This window comes from Macrotis lagotis, chromosome 7, assembly GCF_037893015.1.
Source record: "Macrotis lagotis isolate mMagLag1 chromosome 7, bilby.v1.9.chrom.fasta, whole genome shotgun sequence".
In the NCBI taxonomy this organism is placed as follows: Eukaryota; Metazoa; Chordata; class Mammalia; order Peramelemorphia; family Peramelidae; genus Macrotis; species Macrotis lagotis.
Window position 1 is genome coordinate 136,151,262 of NC_133664.1, and position 23,072 is coordinate 136,174,333.

At 32.9% G+C, this 23,072-nt stretch overlaps 1 protein-coding gene across 12 annotated transcripts in view; it reads right to left on the bottom strand.

Moving 5' to 3' along the window:
- Positions 1 to 23,072, bottom strand: part of ANKRD26 (ankyrin repeat domain containing 26) — a 147,715-nt gene that overhangs the window by 71,713 nt on the left and 52,930 nt on the right. For 7 of the 12 annotated variants that reach the window (XM_074193831.1, XM_074193832.1, XM_074193827.1 and 4 more), the window contains 9 exons: positions 20,486 to 20,584; positions 19,826 to 19,854; positions 19,659 to 19,740; positions 19,511 to 19,555; positions 16,155 to 16,433; positions 13,922 to 13,998; positions 9,397 to 10,509; positions 6,573 to 6,805; positions 3,337 to 3,507 (listed from right to left, as the gene is read on the bottom strand). In XM_074193831.1, coding sequence (XP_074049932.1) covers positions 3,337 to 3,507; positions 6,573 to 6,805; positions 9,397 to 10,509; positions 13,922 to 13,998; positions 16,155 to 16,433; positions 19,511 to 19,555; positions 19,659 to 19,740; positions 19,826 to 19,854; positions 20,486 to 20,584 — 2,128 coding nt within the window. The remainder of the gene's footprint in view (positions 1 to 3,336; positions 3,508 to 6,572; positions 6,806 to 9,396; positions 10,510 to 13,921; positions 13,999 to 16,154; positions 16,434 to 19,510; positions 19,556 to 19,658; positions 19,741 to 19,825; positions 19,855 to 20,485; positions 20,585 to 23,072) is intronic. The other 5 variants (XM_074193833.1, XM_074193828.1, XM_074193830.1 and 2 more) reach the window with 5 other exon arrangements.

The window sequence follows — 23,072 nt, forward strand, 5'->3', positions numbered from 1 at the left end:
TACTGCTCATGGATAGGTCGAGCTAATATAATAAAAATGACAATTCTACCAAAACAAAACTACCTGTTTAGTGCCCTACCAATCAAAACTCCAAAAAATTACTTTGAGTTAGAAAAAGTTGTAAGTAAGTTTATGTGGAGAAATAAAAATTCAAGAATTTCCAGGGATTCATTGAAAAAAAAAGTGCAAAAGAATGTGGCTTAGCCTTACCAGATCTAAAATTATATTATAAAGTATCAGTCATCAAAACTGTCTGGTATTGGCTAAGAAATAGAGTGGTGGACCAGTGGAATAGACTAAGTGCAATGACGGGAAATGATTATAGTAATCTGCTGTTTGATAAAGTCAACGAGTCCAGCTATTGGGATAAAAACTCTCTTCAATAAAAACTATTAGGAAAATTGGTAGTATGGAATTAACTTAGAATAGACAAATACCTCACACCCTATAGCAAGATAAGATCAAAATGGATAAAGGATTCAGACATAAAAAAACTATATTATAAGAGAACTAGAAGATCAAGGAATAGTTTACCTGTCAGATCTATGGAGAGGCAAGCAATTTATGATCAGGGAAGAGATGGAGAACATCCTTAAAAGCAAACTAGATAATTTTGATTACATTAAATTAAAAAGCTTTTGCACAGACAAAAACCATTGTAACCAAGATCAAAAGAAATGTAGTAAATTGGGAAACAATTTTTACAACTAGCATTTCTGACAAAGGACTCATTTCTAAAATATACAGGGAACTGAGTCAAATTTTGAAAAAAAAACAAGCCATTCCCCAATTGACAAATGGTCAAAGTATGTGCAAAGGCAATTTACAGATGAGGAAATCAAAGCAATCCATAGTCATGTGAAAAATTGCTCTAAATCATTACTTATTAGAGAAATGCAAATTAAAGCATCTACCACCTCACACCTCCCAGACTAGCCAATATGACCAGAAAGGACAATAGTCAATGCTGGAAGGGATGTGGGAAAACTGAGACACTAATATATTGTTGGTGGAGCTGTGAATTCATCTAACCTTTATGGAGAGCAATTAGGAATAATGCCCAAAAGGCAACAAAAAAGTGCATACTCTGATCCACCAATACCATTACTAGGTCTACACCCTGAAGGGATTATGAAAATGAGTTAAAAACATCACTTGTACGAAACTATTAATAGCAGTCCTGTTTGTAGTGGCAAAGAATTGGAAATCAAGTAAATGTCCTTCAATTGGGGAATGGCTTAGCAAAATGTGCTATCTATGTCATGGAACACTACTGTTCTACTAGAAACCAGTAGGGATGGGAATTCAGGGAAGCCTGGAGGGATTTGCATGAACTGATGCTGAGTGAGATGAGCAGATCCAGAAAAACATTGTACACCCTAACAGCAACATGGGGGTGATGAACAACCTTGATGGACTTGTTCACTTCATCAGTGCAACAACCAGGGATAATTTTGGGCTATCTTCAATGGAGAATACCATCTGTATCCAGAGAAAGAATTGTGGACTTTGAACAAAGACCAAAGACTATTACCTTTAAATTAGAAAAAAAAATCATTATCTTATTATGTAATTTTGCTATCTCATTATTATTTTTCTTCCTTAAGGATAAGATTTCTGTCATCACATTCAACTGAGATCAATGTATATCATGGAAACAATGTAAAGACTAACAAAATGCCTTCTGTGTGGGGTGTGGGGAAAATTGTAAAACTCAAAATAAAATCTTTCTTTAAAAAAAGGCAATGGGGTTAAGTGACTTGTCTAAGATCACACAGCTAGGTAATTATTAAGTGTTGGAGGTCACATTTGAACTCCAGTCCTCCTGACTCCAGGGCCAGTGCTCTATCCACTGTGCCACATAGCTGCCCTCAAACTCCATTTTGTTAAAATTCTTATTTTAGAATTGTTATTTTGTTATTTTACAAGAATTTGGGCAGAATACTATATCAATTATTGGTATGAAATGAGTCTTCAATAAATATGAAATTATGTCCATGTTGCTTGCCTATGTTCTAAATTTTCAAAAATATATTGCAACCAACATAACTATAATTTTATACATATATTTGTGTTCTATTTACTATTGTAAGCTCTAAGAGGTCCGGGACTACATTACTTATTTTTCTCTCTTTCTCATTGTATATTATTAATGCTTTTTTAACAAGTTTACCAGGACATTGAATGGACCCTTTCTGAAGAAATATTTGAGGACACAGCCATTATTCTGACAGAATAAGGAGCTATGATTTTCCCCCCTCTAGAAAGCAATAATAGTAATGAAACTATACTCAGATCCTCTGCAGTACTGAAGGATCAAACTTACATGTAATTAAATAGTAAAACAAAATTCAAACACAGGCACTGTATGAAAGAATGATGGGCTCTTTCTAGGTATTTAAAAAATAACAAGATGTATTAATATCGATGACCTAATTAGAGAATATTCTAGAAATCAGGAGGTAGAAAGAACAATCAGCATTAAGTAAATTCTGGGTCACGGTGAAGAAAATTGGTTCTGTTGTTTCCCAGGGGCTTAATCAACTATTACATTAACACAATTTCAAGTTAAACAGAGTATACTGTGTACCTAGTCATATCCCCATATTTGACCATAGGTACAATGTGTAGTTCCATAAGTATGATGTGTTTCAGTAAAGACTATTGCAATAATAGAAATCATTAGTACTCTACACATAAGAGAAACATAATATATTTATTGAGTGAATAATTATAGTTCACATTTCTATTCTATTTCACAAAAATTAAACTTTACAAATTAATTATACAAAATTTTAAAAAACCTATTGATAATGTTAGTATTATTATCCCCATTTTACAAAAATGTGATATTGTCCTGGGTTATACTTCTTATGTTGGCAATGTGATATAGCAGAAAGTAATCTGAATCTGGAATTTTTAAAAAAAACAGGCTCAAATCATGGCTCTGCTTCTTTTTCCTGTGTGACTTCAGGCAAACTATTAATCTCATCTGAGTACATTTTCCTCATCTTTAAAATAATGCTGAACTAGATGACCCCTAAGGTGCTTTCAGGTTTTAAAAATATCATATGATATTAGCAGAATGGAAATTTGAACCCTAATCTTATGGCTGTAAGTTTGATGTTCCTTTCACCAATGCTTTCTAGGTTTTTTGTAATACTATTTTTGGTATTTGCAATACAGTTGCCTGAAGTTAAAGTAGTATTAGGCCTATGTCTATTTGGAAATGATAATCAACTGTCAGAACAAAGAATAACAGAATATCAGTCTTCTACAACTACAAAAAAATACATTGGTAATATTTTTTCAAGAGAAAATATAGTAGTATTTTACCTCTCTTCATCATGATCTCTTCCATTCAAACTGCTCTCATCAAGACTTTGGAAAAGGGTACCAGTTAAGGCATGCATTTTTTCAAATGATGAAGTAATACCAGGATTCTCTGAAATCCAATGATAAATTTGAGGACTTTTAACAGCTTTTGTATTGATGGAACAATCATTGCTGAAAAAAAAATCCATGGAGGAATGCTTAAATTGTTCTTTATTGAAAATTAATAAGAAAACAAAGGCAGAAATTAAATGAAAACAATGGGAAAATTATTTTTCCTTCGCTTTTAATACCTACAATGTATTGCTTTCAGACAAACCTTCCTTATATAAGTCACTGATCATATCATTTTCCAGATCATAATCTTTTAATGCCTGCCCTCTTTTATAATACACAGTCTAAAGTTATTAATCAATGTTTATCACACTTCTTATAATGTGCATCAACCATTCTAATCAGATTTGTGGCTTTTCTAGTCTAGGAATGTGCTTTGCTGGTTTATGTCCAAACCCTCATATTAATATGTTTTTTTCTCCTAAAATGCAACCCGTTTTCTGCATATACTTGGGCCAAAAGACAACAACTGGATAAAACTGGGAGTTGTGAATAGAAAATTTATGTGAAAAATTTGGGGGAATCTGAGAGATGGAAGACTTGATATCAAGCAACAATGCTAGGAAAGTAGTATGATCATAGGCTTAAATTCTAAGATATACAGACTCCAAAAGTATGTAGGTGATAGTTTCCTTATAATACACTTGATCGGGGAGGCTAGGCAGAGCAGTAGATAAAGCACCAGCCCTGGAGTCAGGAGTACCTGGGTTCAAATCTGGTCTCAGACACTAGCTGTGTGGCCTTGGGCAAGCCACTTAACCCCATTTGCCTTGCAAAAAAACCTAAAAAAAATATTCTTGATCAGAACATATTTATAGAACTGTATTTATTTCTGGGAGACATATTTTAGGAAAGACATTTAGAACTCAAAATATGTCCAGAGAATGGAAACAAGATGGGAGAAGGATGAAGAACATGTCAATTAAGGAACAACTGAAAACACTGAAAATATTTATCTTAGAGAAGAGATGTAGTTAGGAGATTAGAGAGTGGTATATATATTCAAATAAATGAAACACTATCATGTTTAACTGACTCCTACCTGCAAAGGATAGGACTACAGGTAAGAAGCACATTTAGGATCAATACATGAAAAAAAAAAAAAAAACCATCTCCACAATTAGTCTTATTTAAACAAGATTAGATTGAATTAGTACATTTCTGTGTGTGTGAGTGTGTATGTGTGTGTGTGCGCTTGTGCACGTGTTTCAGTTTGTGTGTGTACACGAAAACTAGTGAGCAATTAAGAATCACAAATGTGTGAAGATAGCTCTTTGATTCTGTTTCTAATGGATTTCACTAACCTGCCTGTTGCTCTGTTCAGATTTTGATTAAAACATCCCCTTGCAACTTACCGTGCTTCAATTAACTTTTAGTCAAAACTTTTCAAAAGAATAGTCATTTCTCTGGTTCTTTAGAATTATTTCTCTTGCCCACTGCTAAACATATACCATCAATGAGATCTTTTTATTCAATGGCAAGAAAGGTCAATATACACCAAAATATTAGTAACGTTTTTGAAGTAGCGAATAACTGGGAATGCATTAGTTGCCTATTGATTGGGGAGTCACTAAACAAATTGTGGTCTGTTAATGAAAAGGAACATTAAATAGAAGAATGAGAATATTTATATAAATTAATGCAAAATGAAGGACAACCAGGACAACAATATAAACCATAACTGCAATACTGTAAATAATTAGGATAATAAAACAACTGAACCTGAATGTTGTGAAATAATAATGATCAAACTTGGTCTAGATAAGAAGGTACTTCTTTCCTTTTATGTAGGGTGAAAGACTTTATCAGTGTGAACATTGCATGCACTATTAATATTATGGTTAGTTGTGCTGAACTCTATCTCCTTTTTATTTCAAGGGCTTTTTTTTCTGGAAGAGGAGGAGAAATATATTGGGAAGTGAGTCTGATACAAAAACAAAAGATGGCACTGAAAACAAAAGCATTCTTTTTCGCAAGTGCCCTTGATAAATTAGTCTATCCCAAATGAGTCTTAATACGACTACTTCCCACTAAAGAAAAAGCAGACAATTTTCTGTCTGTGAGTCACTGAGGGCACAATGCATGAGTAACAGCACTGAGGCAGAGAAAGATGTCCTTTTCATTGCCTGGAAAATATACTTATATAAATACTGTCTTCTTGCACTTACATAATTTTTGCTCTTGAAATTCTAAAATATGCTTTAATGCTATTTTTAAATTCTTTGGTATCAAGTTAATAAAAGTAAAATTAGGCTTTTTTTCTCTGTACTTTATACTTTCTCAAGATCAATCCAGAACAGTTCCTGATTCAGGCTCATGTGAGTTGGAATTTTAGAGGTCATCCAGGACAATCCCAACTTGAAATGTGAATCCTCTTAACCACATTCCAGATAAGGAATCCTCCATCATTTTAAAGTCCTATGATATTTTTGGTGGGGAAGAAGGTAACAGTTACTTGCCTTTGCTCTTCTTCAGTTTGACCAGAATACAGATGAGCCTTAGAGGGTCTGTTGGAGCAAGAGCTACCTAGGGCCTTCGTTCTCTGACTTTATGCCAATTCCTTTTTCTCTTCCCCTATCCTGGATGGACACTAAACCTTTCTTTCCTCAGTCCCATTTTTGTGGGAACAAATCAAAATTTCTCTTCCACTTGGACCCCAAGATGTTGGGGGGGGTTCTTTTTTATGTTGTGAACTTCTTGAAAGTTTTGGTTGTTGTTGGACTGTTCTACTTGCATATTCAGTGATACATGCATATGATAAGCACTTAAATTCATTTATTCTTGTAATACTTCTAATGATGATGGACTTTTGTAGCTCAAGTATATTTTACCATCTCATTAGGACTTATTATTTATACAATTGCAAACTATTTTGCTTTGCTCCTTGTCACTCATATCTTATATTGCATGTTATTCTTTTGGATCTTATCAAAGACACTAATGTGACAGAATAAAAGAACATGCTGAAAGTAAAAGAGAAATATATATATTGATGGGACTTTAATGTCTTTCTTGGCAAAAGACAAGTCTAAAGGTGATGGACAGTGAATCTGAATCCAGATTTTTTAAGTAAACTTAACTTGAATATTTGATCATATGCCAGTTAAATATTTTGACAAACTTACCTTTTTAAAAGATGGCACACAGTTGCTGAACTTTCCTTGGAAGAAGAAGCGCTCATTATTGGAAATTCTTCCTCAGGGATTTTATTTTCCTTCTCTTTACCAAGCTGTTTACTGTCCACAAAAACCAGCTCATTAACCTTGCCAATCATATGATTTTCAGTTAATGTATCACCATTGTTTCCCTCCAATGTTAAAATTTCATTGCACTGATTCTTTATCTTTTCTTCTTCAACCTAAAAGGAAGGTTTATTACTTAGTATAATTGTCATTTTATTAAATATGTTATATATTTTTAACATAGTAGCAAATAACCTAAACATAGTAACAATATAGTTGCAAATAAGTAAATGTGCTTATTTAGGGACAAGTACTAGATCTGTGATGTAGTACAAGGAGCTCTTAGAAGAGAAAATGCCCTCTACCAATCCTAGTCTATACCTTCTCAGCACTTTATAGGCATAGAAAATTGACTAGAGGTCTGATAAGTTAAATGACTTGCCCACATATGTCAGAGGTGAGAATTCAGCTAGATTTCCCTGATTCACGATCCATTATGCCATACTGCCTCTCATGATCTTACATTTATTTTGAAAAAATATCTAAAAATCATTACTATTATCAATTTTTTTAAATTTTGAAAAAAAGTCCTAATTTTTAAAATATTGTTTGAAAGAAAAATTTACTCAACTTTCAGTATGACTCCATTTATTATTTTGTTTCCTCCTTTTTTCATTTTTTATTTTTAAGTTTTTGCAAGGCAATGGGGTTAAGTGGCTTACCCAAGGCCACATAGCTAGGTAATTATTAAGTGTCTGAGGCCAGATTTGAACTCAGGTACTCCTGACTCCAGGGCCGGTTCTCTATCCACTGTGCCAACTAGTGCCCTCTCTTCCCTTTTTCATGTTATCTCTTGTTTCACAAGCAAACAAAGGCAAAGAGATAAAATGAAACACACATACACTGAAATTCCTTTTTGGCATTTGATCCCAGAACAAACAGAAAAACCAAGCTGAGGTTGGAAATAATTACCTTATTTTCTACCATACGATGGGTGTTTCCCATTCCATTTCTCATTCCTTACTGTAAAGTTCAGGAAATAGACAAAACTGAAGGTAATCAATGAACTATTTAATCAATACTCATAACAGCATAGGAATTTGAGCAAAGAGGAAGTTAGGCATCATGACTGTTACATTCTAGAACACCAGTATTTGTTCCCAGTACACATTAATAGAAGCACAATCTTTTTGGTTTGGAGAAGACTAATCTTAGTCTAATGCTATCATTTTATAGATGAGGATCCTAAAGTATGAAAAAATGAAATAACTGGGTCAAAATCATACAGATAAACTTAGTTACAGAATCCAGTACACTATATGGAGTATACATGTATTTCAGAAGATAGATTCGGAATACAGGTGCATTATTTCATACTATGAAAATATGAGAGTTAGCCTTGAGCTTGAAGTCATAAGTTTGGGCTTAAATACCTTCTTGGCCATTTCCTGAAGTCATTAAAAGTTTCTGAGTTTCAATATCCTTATCTGTAAATATAAGTCATTCTTAATCTATTGTAGTAGTAATAAAGACCAACTGAGATAATTTCTGTAAGGTATTTTTGTAATTTGAGAGCTATATGAAATGCAAATTACTATTTTTTTTTGGACAGGACTTAGGTAACTCTAAATGAGGAACTCCCTCCAAAAAATGCAGATCAGACCTTGATTCTAGTCTTAGGATTGCCTGATAAAGGCAACTTGCTACGGGTAGTAACACAGCTATTATGTCAGAAGCAGGATTTGAACCCAAGTCTAACTGAACAAGTTTGGCTCTTTATCCACTATTGGCTTTATATTTTGAGTGAAAGCATATTTATAAGGTAGACAAATGAATGTACAGATGAGTCAAGAGATCCTGGTAATGTAATTTAAATTCCCTGATTGTACCAGTGACCCTCCCACAAAAGAAAATTCCATGATTAAATGCATTATACTAGTTTGTTACCATCAAAATTAAGTCATTCAAGTATATCAAAATCAGAGTTTTGTCATTACTTTCCCATCTGATGACATTCTCTTTCTACTAAAATGATAAATATCTATAGCAATAAGTTCACAAGAAGAGAAGCATTAAACTTGTAGATATAAGCTTTAGGTTTGTCTCAACTATACTATTTATTAACTATAAGATAAATAGAGAAATACTAGATAAATGCCTTTTTAAAAATTGATACTAAATGAATTAGCAAAAATATATTTACTTTTATTTCAAATGCAAAAAAATTAAATAAAATCTAATGATTTTAGTAAAGTCAGTAAAGGACATTACAGTTCACAATAAAATTATCAGTTAGATATTAGAAATTTCCTAATGATAGCTATATTTTCAATATTTTAAGTCACAACATCTTACACTTGGCCAAAAACTAATGTCCAAAGAAAGAAAAATTCTCTCATATATAAAATATTACAAGGACTTGCAAAGAGAATCTGAGTTTATTACATTTCTTTTAGGGTTGTGCTCTATCTTTACACTTAACCTTGCTCTTTTAGCCACATAGGCTAATATTCCAATTTGCCTAACCACTTTAGAAATTATTTTGTTTAAATATCAGATGTTTTGGAATTTAATATAGAGTAATTTAGATGACCAAAATAAGGGCTTTTAAAAAAGGCTTTCTGTAGATTTTCCTTAATACAGCTTTAAATGTACCTTTTATAAATGGGAAGCATTTGAACATAGCATTTTCATGAAATGACAATTACACAGGATGACTGATGGAAGAGAAAAAAATAGAATGTAGAGTGGCAAGAGGTGAATCTACCTCTTTCTGTAGTTGTATTTTTTCTTTCTCCAAAGCCAGGAACTCTATTTTCAATACTCCTAACTCATTTTTAAATCTTTGCATATCTTGTTGTAAATCTTTATCCCAGTGCTTTTTTGTTATTTTATCACTATATGGAAGGGAGGGCCTCCAATGTTTTACCTCATTTGTAGAGTTATTGGCATTAGGATCACTATTCAGGAATAAGTTTTCTTTTAGTTCTGTTTTCTCATTAAATTTTGTTGCAATACTAAGTTTAAGCTTTTGTTCTTGGGTGACTGATTTCATTTCAGAGCAAGTAAGCCGGATATCAAAATGGTTTTGCAGGCCACTTTTTTGAAGCAAATGTCCTAGATCTGGTTTCAAATTTCTGGTGTTTCTGTTTAGACTTCCTGCCATTTGCATACCAAATGTTCCATCTTCCTTCATTTTAGTTATAGCTATTTTTGAGTCAGTTATTTTTATATTTCCTCCATTAAAAGCAATGTCCTCTTCATTTAAATTGCAAGGACATTCAATTTCTAGCTTATTATTATTCCTGTGGTGTAGATTGCTACTTCTTGAGTATAGATTAGAAGATGACTGAAGAATATTTTCTCGGAAAGTGAGCTTCAAATTCTCTAAAAAACCATTTTCCATACTGTATTCTCTTTGTTCAGGAAATGGCTGAACTCCTAAACTGATAAGACCTCCAGATTTCTCCTTTTCTTCAATATCGTTTAAGTTACTTGTCAAATTAAGGGATGCTCCTCGTAATTGCTTTGATTCTTCTTCTAAGCCATCATGTACTTTCTCTTCTTGTAGTTTCTCTGTAGTGTGATTGGCAATTTTGTCTTTTTCAGAAATTTCACCAAACAACTGTTTTAATTCAGTTGTAATGATTTTAAAATTCTTTTTAATTTCCATTTTTTCCTCTTCAACCCATATTTTTTCATACCTTTCTTTCCAATTTGGAGTTGCATCTAAATGTATGTTATCACTATTAGATTCGTTATTGGCTTCTGGTCCTTGAGACATTCTTTTCACATGTGAAAGTGGAAAACTAAGTGGTTTAACTTGTTTCTTAGATGTGATTTGTTCTGGAATGTTGGCTGTTTCTAAAGTAACTTTATCCTTGGGTAATGAAATATGGACAAAGAAAAATTAAAAAATAAACAACGGTTAAAATTAATCTTTTAAACTTAGGATCTTACCTAGTACAAAATCACTATTTCAAAGGAATAGTAATTTATTAAACTGTCACTAAATGATAGAATGAATAAAATTTCAAAGTATATTTTATCCAAGGTATTTTGGATTGCTGTAAATATGTTATTATGCAAGTGCATTACTATATTCCTAGCAAGTTTACATAGAATAAACTTCAATATTGATATTCCACACACAGATATTCTTGAACAAATCATATAAAATGTTTACAAGACAGAATCATATTCTACATTTACAAGTAGACACAATACTATTTTTGTTTATTAGTCACAGACAATTCTGTGTGATCCTATTTGAGGTTTTCAGGGTAAAAATAATAAAGTGTTTTCCTATTTCCTTTTCTAGTTTATTTTACAGTTAAGGATACTGAGGAAAGCAGAGTTAAATATTTAACTACATAATTATCTGAATCCAGATTGGAATTCATGAATGCATCTTCCTGACCCCAAACCTGGTTCTCAATTCACTGTGCCATTTAGTTGTCCATATCAGAATAAACTAATTTAATTTACCTATATTATTTACCCCAAACTGAACACTTTAAAAGTCATAATTTAAATGAGATAGTAACATTTTATTCCACTGGTTTAATTATACTTCAAATACACAGATCCACCAAAATTTCAAACTTGGAATGAAACTAGTCATTGTATCCAGACAGAAATCTCATCTACAATATCCCTAACAAGCTGACAGTCATCTTCTGGCTAGAAATATGTTCTTTATTGCTCTATTAATTAATAAGAGAGATCTTTCTTTTTTTGTTGATGAATAAAGTGATACAATCATTTCATGTAACAGTAAAGGCTCAAAAGGTTATTATAGATTATAACTACTTTTTATTGCATATCATGTCATGGCCACTCCTTGAGCTGAAACCTATACATAATAAGAAAAATATTAAATTAACTGATGTGTTGATGACTGTAGTGTTATTTGGGCAATACTCAAATTAAAGTTCTATAAAAATTAATGAGGATATGCTATATGGCAACAAATTTTTGATTCTTTGGAAATGACAATGGAGTGGTGATTTCTTTGCCTAGCCTTTCTTTATTCACTACATCAATACCCTATAAACTACTACTGAAATAGCCTTGGTTGTGAATTGAAACTTGTTACTACAAAGATTTTGTGGAAGAGTAAGACTGTGTGATGTTTTCCATGCCCCTCCTGCCTCTTTGCTTGTACAGGATATGTCAACTAAGCAAAATATGATAAAAAGACTCTAAGATCAGATTCTTGTATAGAACACCTGAAATATGCTCTAATTTATGTTATGGAAAACATTGCCAGGAGGCTTCTAAAGCATGAGATATCCTGACATCATCCTCAGTGAACTCAAGTCATGTAAATATGGTTAGCATATCTCAAGGTATTGAACATAATTTACATATTGAACTGAAGAATCTTTCTTTTAAATCTTTGAGCAATTATAATATACCAAGAAGTTATCCTGAGATTAGAAAAAAAGGAGAATGTTGTTAATTTCTGGTAAATTATAGTCTGAATTTATCAAAGTAATAATTTGCATCTTCCAAAAAAGGTTCATTAAAGCCAAATTATGTCAGACACTTTATATATCTCCACTTATTTTATTTTATTTTTTTAGGTTTTTGCAAGGCAAATGGGGTTAAGTGGCTTGCCCAAGGCCACACAACTAGGTAATTACTAAGTGTCTGAGGCTGGATTTGAACTCAAGTACTCCTGACTCCAGGAACAGTGCTCTATCCACTGCGCCACCTAGCCACCCCTTTATTTTATTTTTGAAATTAATAGTAGACTAGAATATAGAAGGATAGATTTAAGGAATGTCAGAGACACAATGTGCCAAGATTTCAATCTGGAGGACTAGTTTCACTGGGAAGACCAAAGGAACATTAATTCAATCTGGAAGCTTTATCCTCAGTCTTTTTCTTTTCAACATTTTTCAATGACAGGATGAAGTGATAGATAGAAAGCTAATTTTCAGATCTGTAGATGGCATGGAGGTTGCAGGTAAATTACATCACAGAAGTAAAATTCCAAAGAATATTACTAGATTAGACAACGGGCTGGGGCTAACAAAATACAATTTAAAGGAGAAAAAAATGTAAAATCCTGGATTTGGATTTTTTAAAAAATCAGCTATATATGTACAAAATGGGAAACAGTTTTTCCTAGGTGTTCATGAGAGAAAGAGAAGAATTTGTGAGTGGCTCCTACGCTTAATATGAAGTGGCTACCAAACAGCCAATGTGATTTTTGTCTACAGCAAAAGTAGTATAGCATCCTTAGTATGAGACAAGACAAACCTCTACTCTGTAATCAGACTATTACTATGTTTAGATTTGTATTATTTGTATTGTTTATTTGTATTATTTGCATTATTATGCTTAGATAGGACATTGAAAAACTGCTGCACCTTCAGAGGAACTCAAAGAAATCTTGGAAGTCTCATCCATGATTTCTATCACAAGAAGGTCTGCTTAGCACTTGGGGGTGTCTAATCTGTAGGAAAGATGATTTAGGAATGTCCAGATAATAGTCATCAAATATTTAGAGGATTAGAATGCAGAAGAAGGGTTTGTTCAGCTCTAAGTCTCACAGTCAAAACCAGGAGCACTGGGTGCACATTATTATAAGGTACATTATAGATCAACCTAAGAAAACATCCCTAACAATTAGAGCTGTTCAAATATACAATGGGCTGCTCCATTTGAGTAGTTTAGTTTTTAGTCACAGAAGATCTTCAACTACTTTTGGGGATATTGTAGACAGGATTCATTATTTCAGCTAAAGATAGATTAACTTTGATCATCAATGCAAAGAATGAATTATTACAGCATTTGTTAACAATTTAATACACTGACAGAATTTAGTGTGCTTATCTAAAATAACATATATTCCCAGATTTTGACTAAGTTACTATTTTGCCATTGGTGACTAATAATTTAAACCTCTATTTTAGAAATAAAGCAGAATTGAGATACTCTTTTACATGCCTCTAAATCCAAGAAAATTCTGTTGTTGCAAATGATTTTGTCTATTAAAAAGAAAAACAGATGATTAGGGAATCTAAGTTAACTTATATATTGTGTAAGAAATTTATGAAAATGCCAATGGTACGCACTATTCAGGGATTCTTCCTTTACTTTATTATCATACATCTAAGGATTAAAGTCTCTGTACCTACAGAAAAAAATTTTAACTCCTGAAATCAGAAAAAAAATGCATTTAAAAGTAAACTAAGTTCTGAAAAACTTTCAGTGAAACTAGCATGAAAGGCACTTTTACTGAAATTAAATATCAGAAATTTAAGTATCAATTTACATACCTGTTCCTGGTCACTTTTATCAAAACTCTCTTGGCTTTCCTCTGATGATCCTTTAAATTCCAATTCTTGTGTTAAATCTAAATTAATATTTAGGTAAAAATGTATATTATTCAGAATTACTTTTCTTACATGAATGAAATTCCCCCACTAAAGCAATGGCAGTTATGATAGCTTTAATTTACCATAATCCATTCTAAAATAAGATATAAAACATAAGAAATTTCTATTATACTAATTATGAATTAAGTGATTTGTAATTGCAAATCTATTGCTACATTTTAAGTTTCTTGTTTCTTGTTAGATGCTCATTTCATACCAAAGCACAAGAAGCTGTGAAGACTGACATACATTTCATCTAGCTGAAATATTTACATTTGAAAATTAAAGGTAAACAGAGACAATAGTCTGTGCATGATCAATTTATTAGTTAGGCTATCAGCAACTAATAAATTGGGTTAATGGTCTTTCTCAATGACCAAAGATCATGAGGGAGGGTTTACTACCCTTCATATAGTTTTGGGAAGTACAAGAGAACAAAAAAAAAAAGAATTGGATGGGTGGAGAAATAAACGAGATGGATTATAGAGTAGGCAGCCTTATGGGAATGGGGACAACATGATTGACTGGAAATTGGGAAAAAGAGGTTAGCAACAACTACTTTCTTCTCTCCTGTGACTAAAAAATGTTCATTATTTGAGTCTACCTGCAAGGTAAGAGATAGTGGATCAGACTCCTTTCAAGCCAGAAATCTTTCAAGAATAGTTTGATGATATAAAAATACTAGATGAGACTCCTTCATGTCCACTTCCCTTGTTCAAGTATAACAGATTGTTTTGACACAATGACAGAAAATACATATACATATATATATATATATATATATATATATATATATATATATATATGTATATATGTATATATGTTAGGTTTTTGCAAGGCAAATGGGGTTAAGTAGCTTGCCCAAAGCCACACAGCTAGGTAATTATTAAGTGTCTGAGACCAGATTTGAACTCAGGTACTCCAGACTCCAGGGCCGGTGCTTTATCCACTGCGCCACCTAGCCGCCCCGACAGAAAATATTTATAAGAGAACTGGATTTCTAAATTTAAATCATTATAAGATGACTTTCTGAACTATTGTCAGACTAAAAAAAGTCAAAAACTAAGGCAGTGAGAAGACAAAATCAAAAAGACTTAAAAAAGACTTTAAAAAGGCTTTGAAAAAAGTCTGAATCAATTTAATTATTTCAAAACACAGAGAGAAAAAAAACTCAATCTTCATACATAAAATCCCTGGTCAGGACTGTCTCAAAAGAAGTAGGGGAAAAAAGTTGTTCTCTTCCTGGGTGCCATGTATATAAGGAAACAAAAGTATATGAGACCTGTATCACTAATTAAAGTCCATCAGCTATTCTGATTAAGTCAGGCAAACATGAAAACATATGCAGATACTACTCCAGCAGTTAATCTGAAATTCAATGTAAAACTTTTAGTTACCTAAGAGCTAGATATAATATGGATAACATGGAGAGAAATTCAGAGGTGAAAAAATTAAAAAAAGAAATAAAAAAAAATGCTGACATGGGTCACACAAATCTATTGAAACAAAAACAACATAAACTGTTAAACCTGAATATGACACAATTATCTTAATTTGTGGATCCTGACTCTTCTAATAATAGTATTAAAATGGCATTCACTGGTATGGTAATTGCATTCCATTCATACCAATTTCACAGAAACAATTTCTGGGAAGCATCAATAAACTAACCAGGTAATCTGATACTCGGGGAAAGTTAAATTTCTTTTATTTATCTTCAGGGTTGATAGAAAGAAATAATCCAAAATAGAGAAAAAAAGGATGATTCATATATGGAATTTGTATGTGAATATAAATGTTTCATGGTTTTAGGACTTGAAAAAAAATGAAGTAAGAAATCACTGTTAGACAGAAGACTAATTTAGGACACAAGCCTAAACTACCCCCTTTCAATATCTGTGGAGTATGTTACATTGATTAGAGGAAAAAAAATCAAAATATCTGAGAAAAAGACACTTGCTCAGATTCTAGGCTACATGGAAGGAGAAAAGGCAGGCAGTCAATTTTGTAATCATATGAGTTGTTTCATATATCTGGCTCACCTATATTAAGAAAGATTGGAATGTAACAAAATGAGGAAATCAATCTATATATAGAAATTTCAGAATGTAAACTCGACAGTCTTCTTTATTACCTTTTTTACCTTCCTGTTTTTCAAGAGGGAGCTGTGGTTCATTGTGAGGAACTGAGTTTTCTATAAGACTCACAGCCCTAAATCCAGGCACAGGTTCAGATCCAACTCCAGTTTCAGCAGCTTCATCTTCTTTTAAAGGAATCGTTCCAAATTTTGTGGATCCTGAATGATTTGTGGTCAGTGATTTGCAAGGATAATTCCCATTGAAATTGAAATCCTTGGAACTTCTATAACACTCATATTTCTGAGAAGTAGTAGTAGAATCCCAATCAGAAACAGCTGAAGAGGAAACAGTAGAGTTAAAAGTAGATCAGTTTTTTTCCACCTGATATATTATTTAATTGTTTTTACAGGATATCATTCAAATTACTACCTAGTTTTATGACTTTATTTTATTTATGTATCCTGTATTTTATCCCTTAAGTAACATGAGGAAAAAACTAACAATAATTTCTTTCTTCCATTTATTTAACTTATGCTTTTTTTTCTTGGATTATCATCAAAATCTATCTGCATGTATACTCCCTAAAAAATTATTGACTACATCCTTGGAGAAAGGTTTTTATTTTGTGATAATCTTTTAAAAATAACATATAATGACTTTTCAAATTACTGAGGATTAGGAAATACACTGTGAACCTGCATTTTTAACTTGTGATTTATTTATAGAGAACTCTCAGGTGAGGAAACTCTAATAATGTGGGCTAGTACATTCTCTACAACTTCTAGTCTTAAGAGAGTTGCCTAGGGCACTGAGAGGTCAAGTGAATTGCCCAGTTATGTGTTAGAGATGAGACTTGAAACTAAGTCTTTCTGGATCTGAGGATAGTTTTCTATTCACTATACTTATATATTTTTTCCACAAAAATTGCTTACAATTAATATTTCTTCAATGACTGTATTTTAAAAAAAAGAACTGCCATTTGTTTAACACAGTTGCATCATTTTTCCCAAATTTCATGTGCTTTAATTTAAACATAAGCTAGGTTGTTTTTTAGGTTTTTTGGGGGTTTTTTTGAAAGGCAAATGGGGTTAAGTGGCTTGCCCAAGGCCACATGGCTAGGTAATTATTAACTGTCTGAGACCGGATTTGAACCCAGGTACTTCTGACTCCAAGGCCAGTGCTTTATCCACTATGCCACCTAGCCGCCCCTATAAGCTAGTTTTTTAAAGAATAATTTAACTGCTGAAGATTACTCTTTAATTTTCAATGTGTTATAACTTTTGATGAAAATGAGTTTATAGAGTTTAAATATTCCTTTTCAAAACAAGACAATAAAAAAGGACAATGATGTATGAAAGGGATAAACACAAAAATAGACAATATTGAATTTTCTGTATCTTAAAAATTTCTCCCATCCTTCACTTAATCATGGCATCTCCAAGTTAATGTCCAATATTTCCCCCTCATTTTTACTGAATAATAACTAGTTATTTTCACTCCTTAAACCCATTTATCTGGTTCTGGCTTTAATACTCCACTGAAACTGCTTACTCTAATGGTAATAGGATCTTAACTACTAAATCTGATAGCCCTGATCCTGGTCTTCATCTTTGTTGACCTTAAACAGTCTCACATATTGTTGTACACCCTTTTCACACAGATAATCCCTTTTGATAGACTTTATTGATCTCATCAACTCTCATGTTTTCATTGGGAAGAGGTCTAGGGTTATTAGACTGACTGACAAAGGGATAACTGACATTATAGTTTACCTAAATTTCAACAAAGCATTTGACAAATTTCCCCATGTTAGGTTTATTGACAAAATGATAAACACAAGCACAATACAAGCTAGAAGTATGGATAGATAAAATGTTCACCAGAATTTGCTGGAATTTTGTAGTATATGCTCATCATGAGTCAATATAGAAACCACAAGAGTTACAGAGATATAATATCCAGAGAAAATGACATGTTAGTCTGGCTGATCGCTTCCTTGGTCAGACCACACCCAAATATTGAGTTTAGTTTTGGACACCATATTTTTGGACTGGCTCTTGGACTTCTCAGCCTTCTGGACCTTTTGGACCTTCAAATTCAACATGAATAAACTAAACTCAAGCCTCTAACTCATCAATCCTTTAGTAATTCTTATCTTTTTACAGACGAACTAACTCCTCAGTAATCTGGGTCTACATTTTTGACACCTCTCTTATCCAAATATATATGTATATGGACTGAGACAAGCATATCCCCAAATTCTACCTCCACAACACCTATCATTCTCTTCCTCTTCTTCATTCCCAAATCCATCCTTCCACTATATAACCTTCTCAACGTTTTTTTTAGTGTTTTGCAAGGCATTGGGGTTAAGTAGTTTGCACAAGGCCACACAACTAGGTAATTATTAAGTGTCTGAGACTGCATTTGAACTCAGGTACCCCTGACTCCAGGGCCAGTGCTCTATCCAATGTGCCACCTAGCTGCCAACCTTATCAACTTTTACCCAGGTCTTTACAATAAATTATATACTAGCAGGTCTTCTCTTCTACCTACCATCTTAGATCCTTTTGGCTTTTTTTTTTAGTTTTTGCAAGACAATGGGGTTAAATGACTTGTCCAAGGTCACACAGCTAGGTAATTACTAAGTATCTGAAGCCCATTTCCTGACTGCTCTATCCACTGTGCCACCTAGCTGCCCCAATCTTAGAACCTTTTTACACAAATAGTAAAATAAAATTTTAAGGCACTTAATCATGTCATTCTCTTCCTCTAAAGTCTTCTGGGGACATCTCAGTTATGAAACTTCCATTACCATCACCCTTTTCCATGTTCTCTTCCCCTGTAATTTTTTTGGGGGGTTTTGCAAGGCAAATGAGATTAAGTGACTTGCCCAAGGCCACACAGCTAGGTAATTACTAAAGTGTCTGAAGCCAGATTTGAACTCAGGTAATCCTGACTCCAGGGCTGGTGCTTATCTACTGAACCACCTAGCCACCCCTCCCCCATAATTTTTCTAGAGCACTTTTATCCCTCTCTCTTGCCTGCTTTATTACAGACTTTGGTATTGTCTCCTTCACAGAAAGTAAATTCTTTAAGAAAAAGAACTGTTTGTTTTTGTCTTTGCATGCTAAAATAAAATACTAGGCACCTGATATGCACATAATACATGATAGTTACTTAATATATCTTAACTTGAGTTAGGAGAATTCAGAAATTATTGTATTTAGAAAGCTTCATAAATTTGAAAATACAGAAAAAAGCCAGAAGTATAAAACTGCAACTTGAAATACAGTGAACAAAACACAAAACTAAAAACCTGAAGATTACAGTAGGCATATTCTATAATGATGATTTTTAAAAATTCACTTATTCTCATACTTGAATGAAGAGGGGAAAAAAAGGACAATACCATCAATGTCATCTGGATCATCTAAACCAAATTCTTCCATTAAATCTGTAATACAAGTGGGGAGGTAGGGAAGAAAAAAGAAGAGGAATAGTGAAAATTCTTTAAAATATAATTTTTTCTTTCTAAATTGGAGAATTATAAAACTCACATGACTTGTATTCTTCATTAACTCCTTTTTCTACTTTTTGGTTTGTAAAAGAATTTTTCATTTCAATAGTGGGTTGAATAGGCTATAAAAAGATAAATAACAAGATAGTTATATTTAGGTTTTTCAGTAAATATCAGATAATAAATTGAAAGCATCAATATTTTTACCTTCAAATTAGGATATCTCTCAGGATAATCTGAAAATAGAATAAAAGTTTTATTGTCAGCTGTATTTCAATGCAGTGAATTCATTCACAACTTCAAGCAAAATAAATAGTTTTTTTGGATTCATTACAGGATTTAAAGAATGTTTTTTTTTTAATTTGGCATGGTTCTTATTATGGCATTTGAAGATAGTAATTAGAATAAATTATTAGTACTTGAAATAAAACAAGCCTATAGAGTTGGCACAACATGCAATTTACACTTCAAACACATCAGATTTCAATGGATTTAAATACATATATGAACATATACATACATAAGCATGCTCATCAATGACACACATAAAAGTCATCCTTTTTAAGAGATGGATAATCAAGTTCAACAGGGAGTTAAATACAATGTTGATGCTCTAATGCAACGGCATTATCTTTGAAGCAATGAAGGTGAATAATTCAATTATACTACAAATGTTCATAATGTGGATGATTTCTTAGTTAAATAAATTGAAAAATTAAGCAATACATAAACAAGAAAGATAAAATAGATTTAAAAACAATATAGAAACCATATTTTACAGCTAGAAACAAATGTTCTGAATACATCCACCTTAGATACACACTTGTAGAATAATAGTTAATAAATAATTTGCATTTCTTTCCATACCCATGTTGCCTGCTGGCATGCCTACACTTCTTGTATCCATTAGTTTATCCATCTTAAAGTTTCTTGATCCATTCATGAAAGAAGGTATATATAATACATCTAAGAAATGATGTAAAAAACTTTTCAAATTTGAAAGTTATTTTAAAAGAGGAAAATTGTTTAATCATCTCAATGATTTAATGTTGTTAAAAAATAAAAACCCTTTCAAGATATGTAATCTAACAATAATGGAAAACAAAGCTATTTACATAGATTTTGACAAAAAATCTCAGAAGATAAAATTTTAAGTTCTGAAAAACATTTTCTTTAACAATATTAAATTAAGTTTACTACTCATCAGTTCAAAAGAGTCTTAAGAAACTTAACTAGATTCTAGTTCTGGGAGATATGTTGGAGTAAATAGTAGATCGCTGTAACGTTCCCATATTCACTTCCAACTACCATAAAATAGCACCCCCAAACAAAACTTTGTACAGCAATAACCAACAAAAAAGGGAGTGAAACAATTTTTTAGTTCAAGAAACCTGAACCACAAGTAAGACCAGTCTACTCTGGAAAAAGGGGAACAGAGGATAGGAAGCAAGCTGGCAAGCCCCAGCTCTGCAAACCAGGGGGAGATCCTGAGCCCATGCTGTAGAGCAGGCAAATGTCGTACCAGGACACCCCACATGATGTAGCATAGCCAGGGGAACCAGACTCCAGAGGCCAGATCTCCACTTACTTAGCACAGACCCAGGTAAACAGGCATCTTCAATCAAGGAGAGCAGTATGTGCTGCAAGCAAGCCCTAGGCAAACAGATATCCTCCTGTAGCCATGTGTTTCAGTGCAGCCCCAGCTCAAACCAAATACCACCACCAGGACCCCAGATCGGCAGCAGGCAAACTGCCATACCCTACAGCCTCAAGCAACTCCAACTACTCCCTATTGAATCCCCTCAGGGAAAAAACAGTGCTGGGCAAACAGCCAGGGTCTGCAGCCACTGGCAAAAGAAACCTGAGACAGTGCCTCTTCCACCTGGGAGCAGAGTTCAGAAGAAAAAGAAAGGAAAAAGTTCTCACTCCATCCACCAAAAAAAGGAGAACAAAAAAAAAAACATCAAAAAAGAATATGACTATAGAATATTATTATGGTGAGAGGGAACAAACACAGAAGAGGACTAAATTGAAAAAAATCAAAATTCCATAGGAAAATGGGAAGTGATCTCCAGCTCAGACAAAATTCATAGAAGAGGTAAAGAATCATAAAAGATGAGATTTCCAGGATGGAACCAAGATAGTGGCATGAAGCTGGCATGTTCCCAGAGTTTTCCGTACAAAATGACAAATGAGGCCTCTACCAAAAAAAAAGTTAAACAAGTTCTCAACTACAGACATTGTGGAGGATCTTCAATGAAGGTCTGTCTCTTCAAGGGGGAAATAGAACCCAACTAGGTGAGAAAGTAGGAAAGTCAGGCTTCTTAATCACAGTGCAGCTCAAGTCCTGATTCAGCTATACAGCAGCCGAGCAAGGAGGGTACCAACCACAGACAAAGTCTGAGCCTTAGGAACACTAGAGCAATGGACAGGTCTGGATTGGGAACAAACCACTGAATAGAATAGGCAGAGCCTGGACATGAAGGAGAAAACAAACTTCTGCACAGGCAACAAATTGGCAAGCAATAACTCAAGAACTAGACCCCAGTCCCAGCACAAAAAGCTCAGGACTATCCTCCCTATACTCCAGCAGCATAAGTCAACCATCAAAATGAACAAAAAAACAAAAAGAGCATTAACCATTCTTTACTATTCAGTAACAAAGTTATTATTCAGATAGAGAGATGATAAAAAAGCCATCTCAGAAGAGGAAACTATTGACAAATTAACTATGGGAAGACTCAAAGGAGTTTATGAATTGAGACATAAATGTAAAACTTCATGGAAGCTTTAAAAATACTTTAAAAATCAAAAAAGAAAGAAAGAAGAAAAACAGAAAAAAAGAAATGAGAGTCATCCAGGAAAATTATGAAAAATTGAACAAAGAAATCAACTCCTTTAAAAGTAAAAATAATCAGCTGGAAAGGGAATTTAACTCATCAAAAACTAAAATCACAAAACAGAAAAGCAACTCATCAAAAAGTCAAACTCATCAACTGGAAAGGGAATACAATTCATCAAAATGTAAAATTAACCAATTGGAAAAGGAAAACAACTCATTTAAAAGTAAAATGAACCAACTGGAAAAGGAAACACAAAAACTAACTGAAGAAAATAAAAGCATAAAAATTAGGACAAATAGAAACTCAGGAATCTATGAGCCAACAATATTCCATCAAACAAAATCAAAAGGCTGAAAAAATGAAGAAAAAATAATGTGGAAAATAGATCTAGGAGAGATAATGTACGCATAATTGATCAAACAAAAAGCCTAGATCAAAAAAAAAAAATAATAAAGAGGCTGGAAAATAGTTTTCAGGAAATTATCATGGAAATTATCGTGTCAAACTATCCTAAAATACTAGATCAAGAGGGCAAAATTAATCCTTGAAAGAATACACAAAACACCTCCAGGAAGAGACCACAGAATAAAAACTCAAAGGACTATCATGGC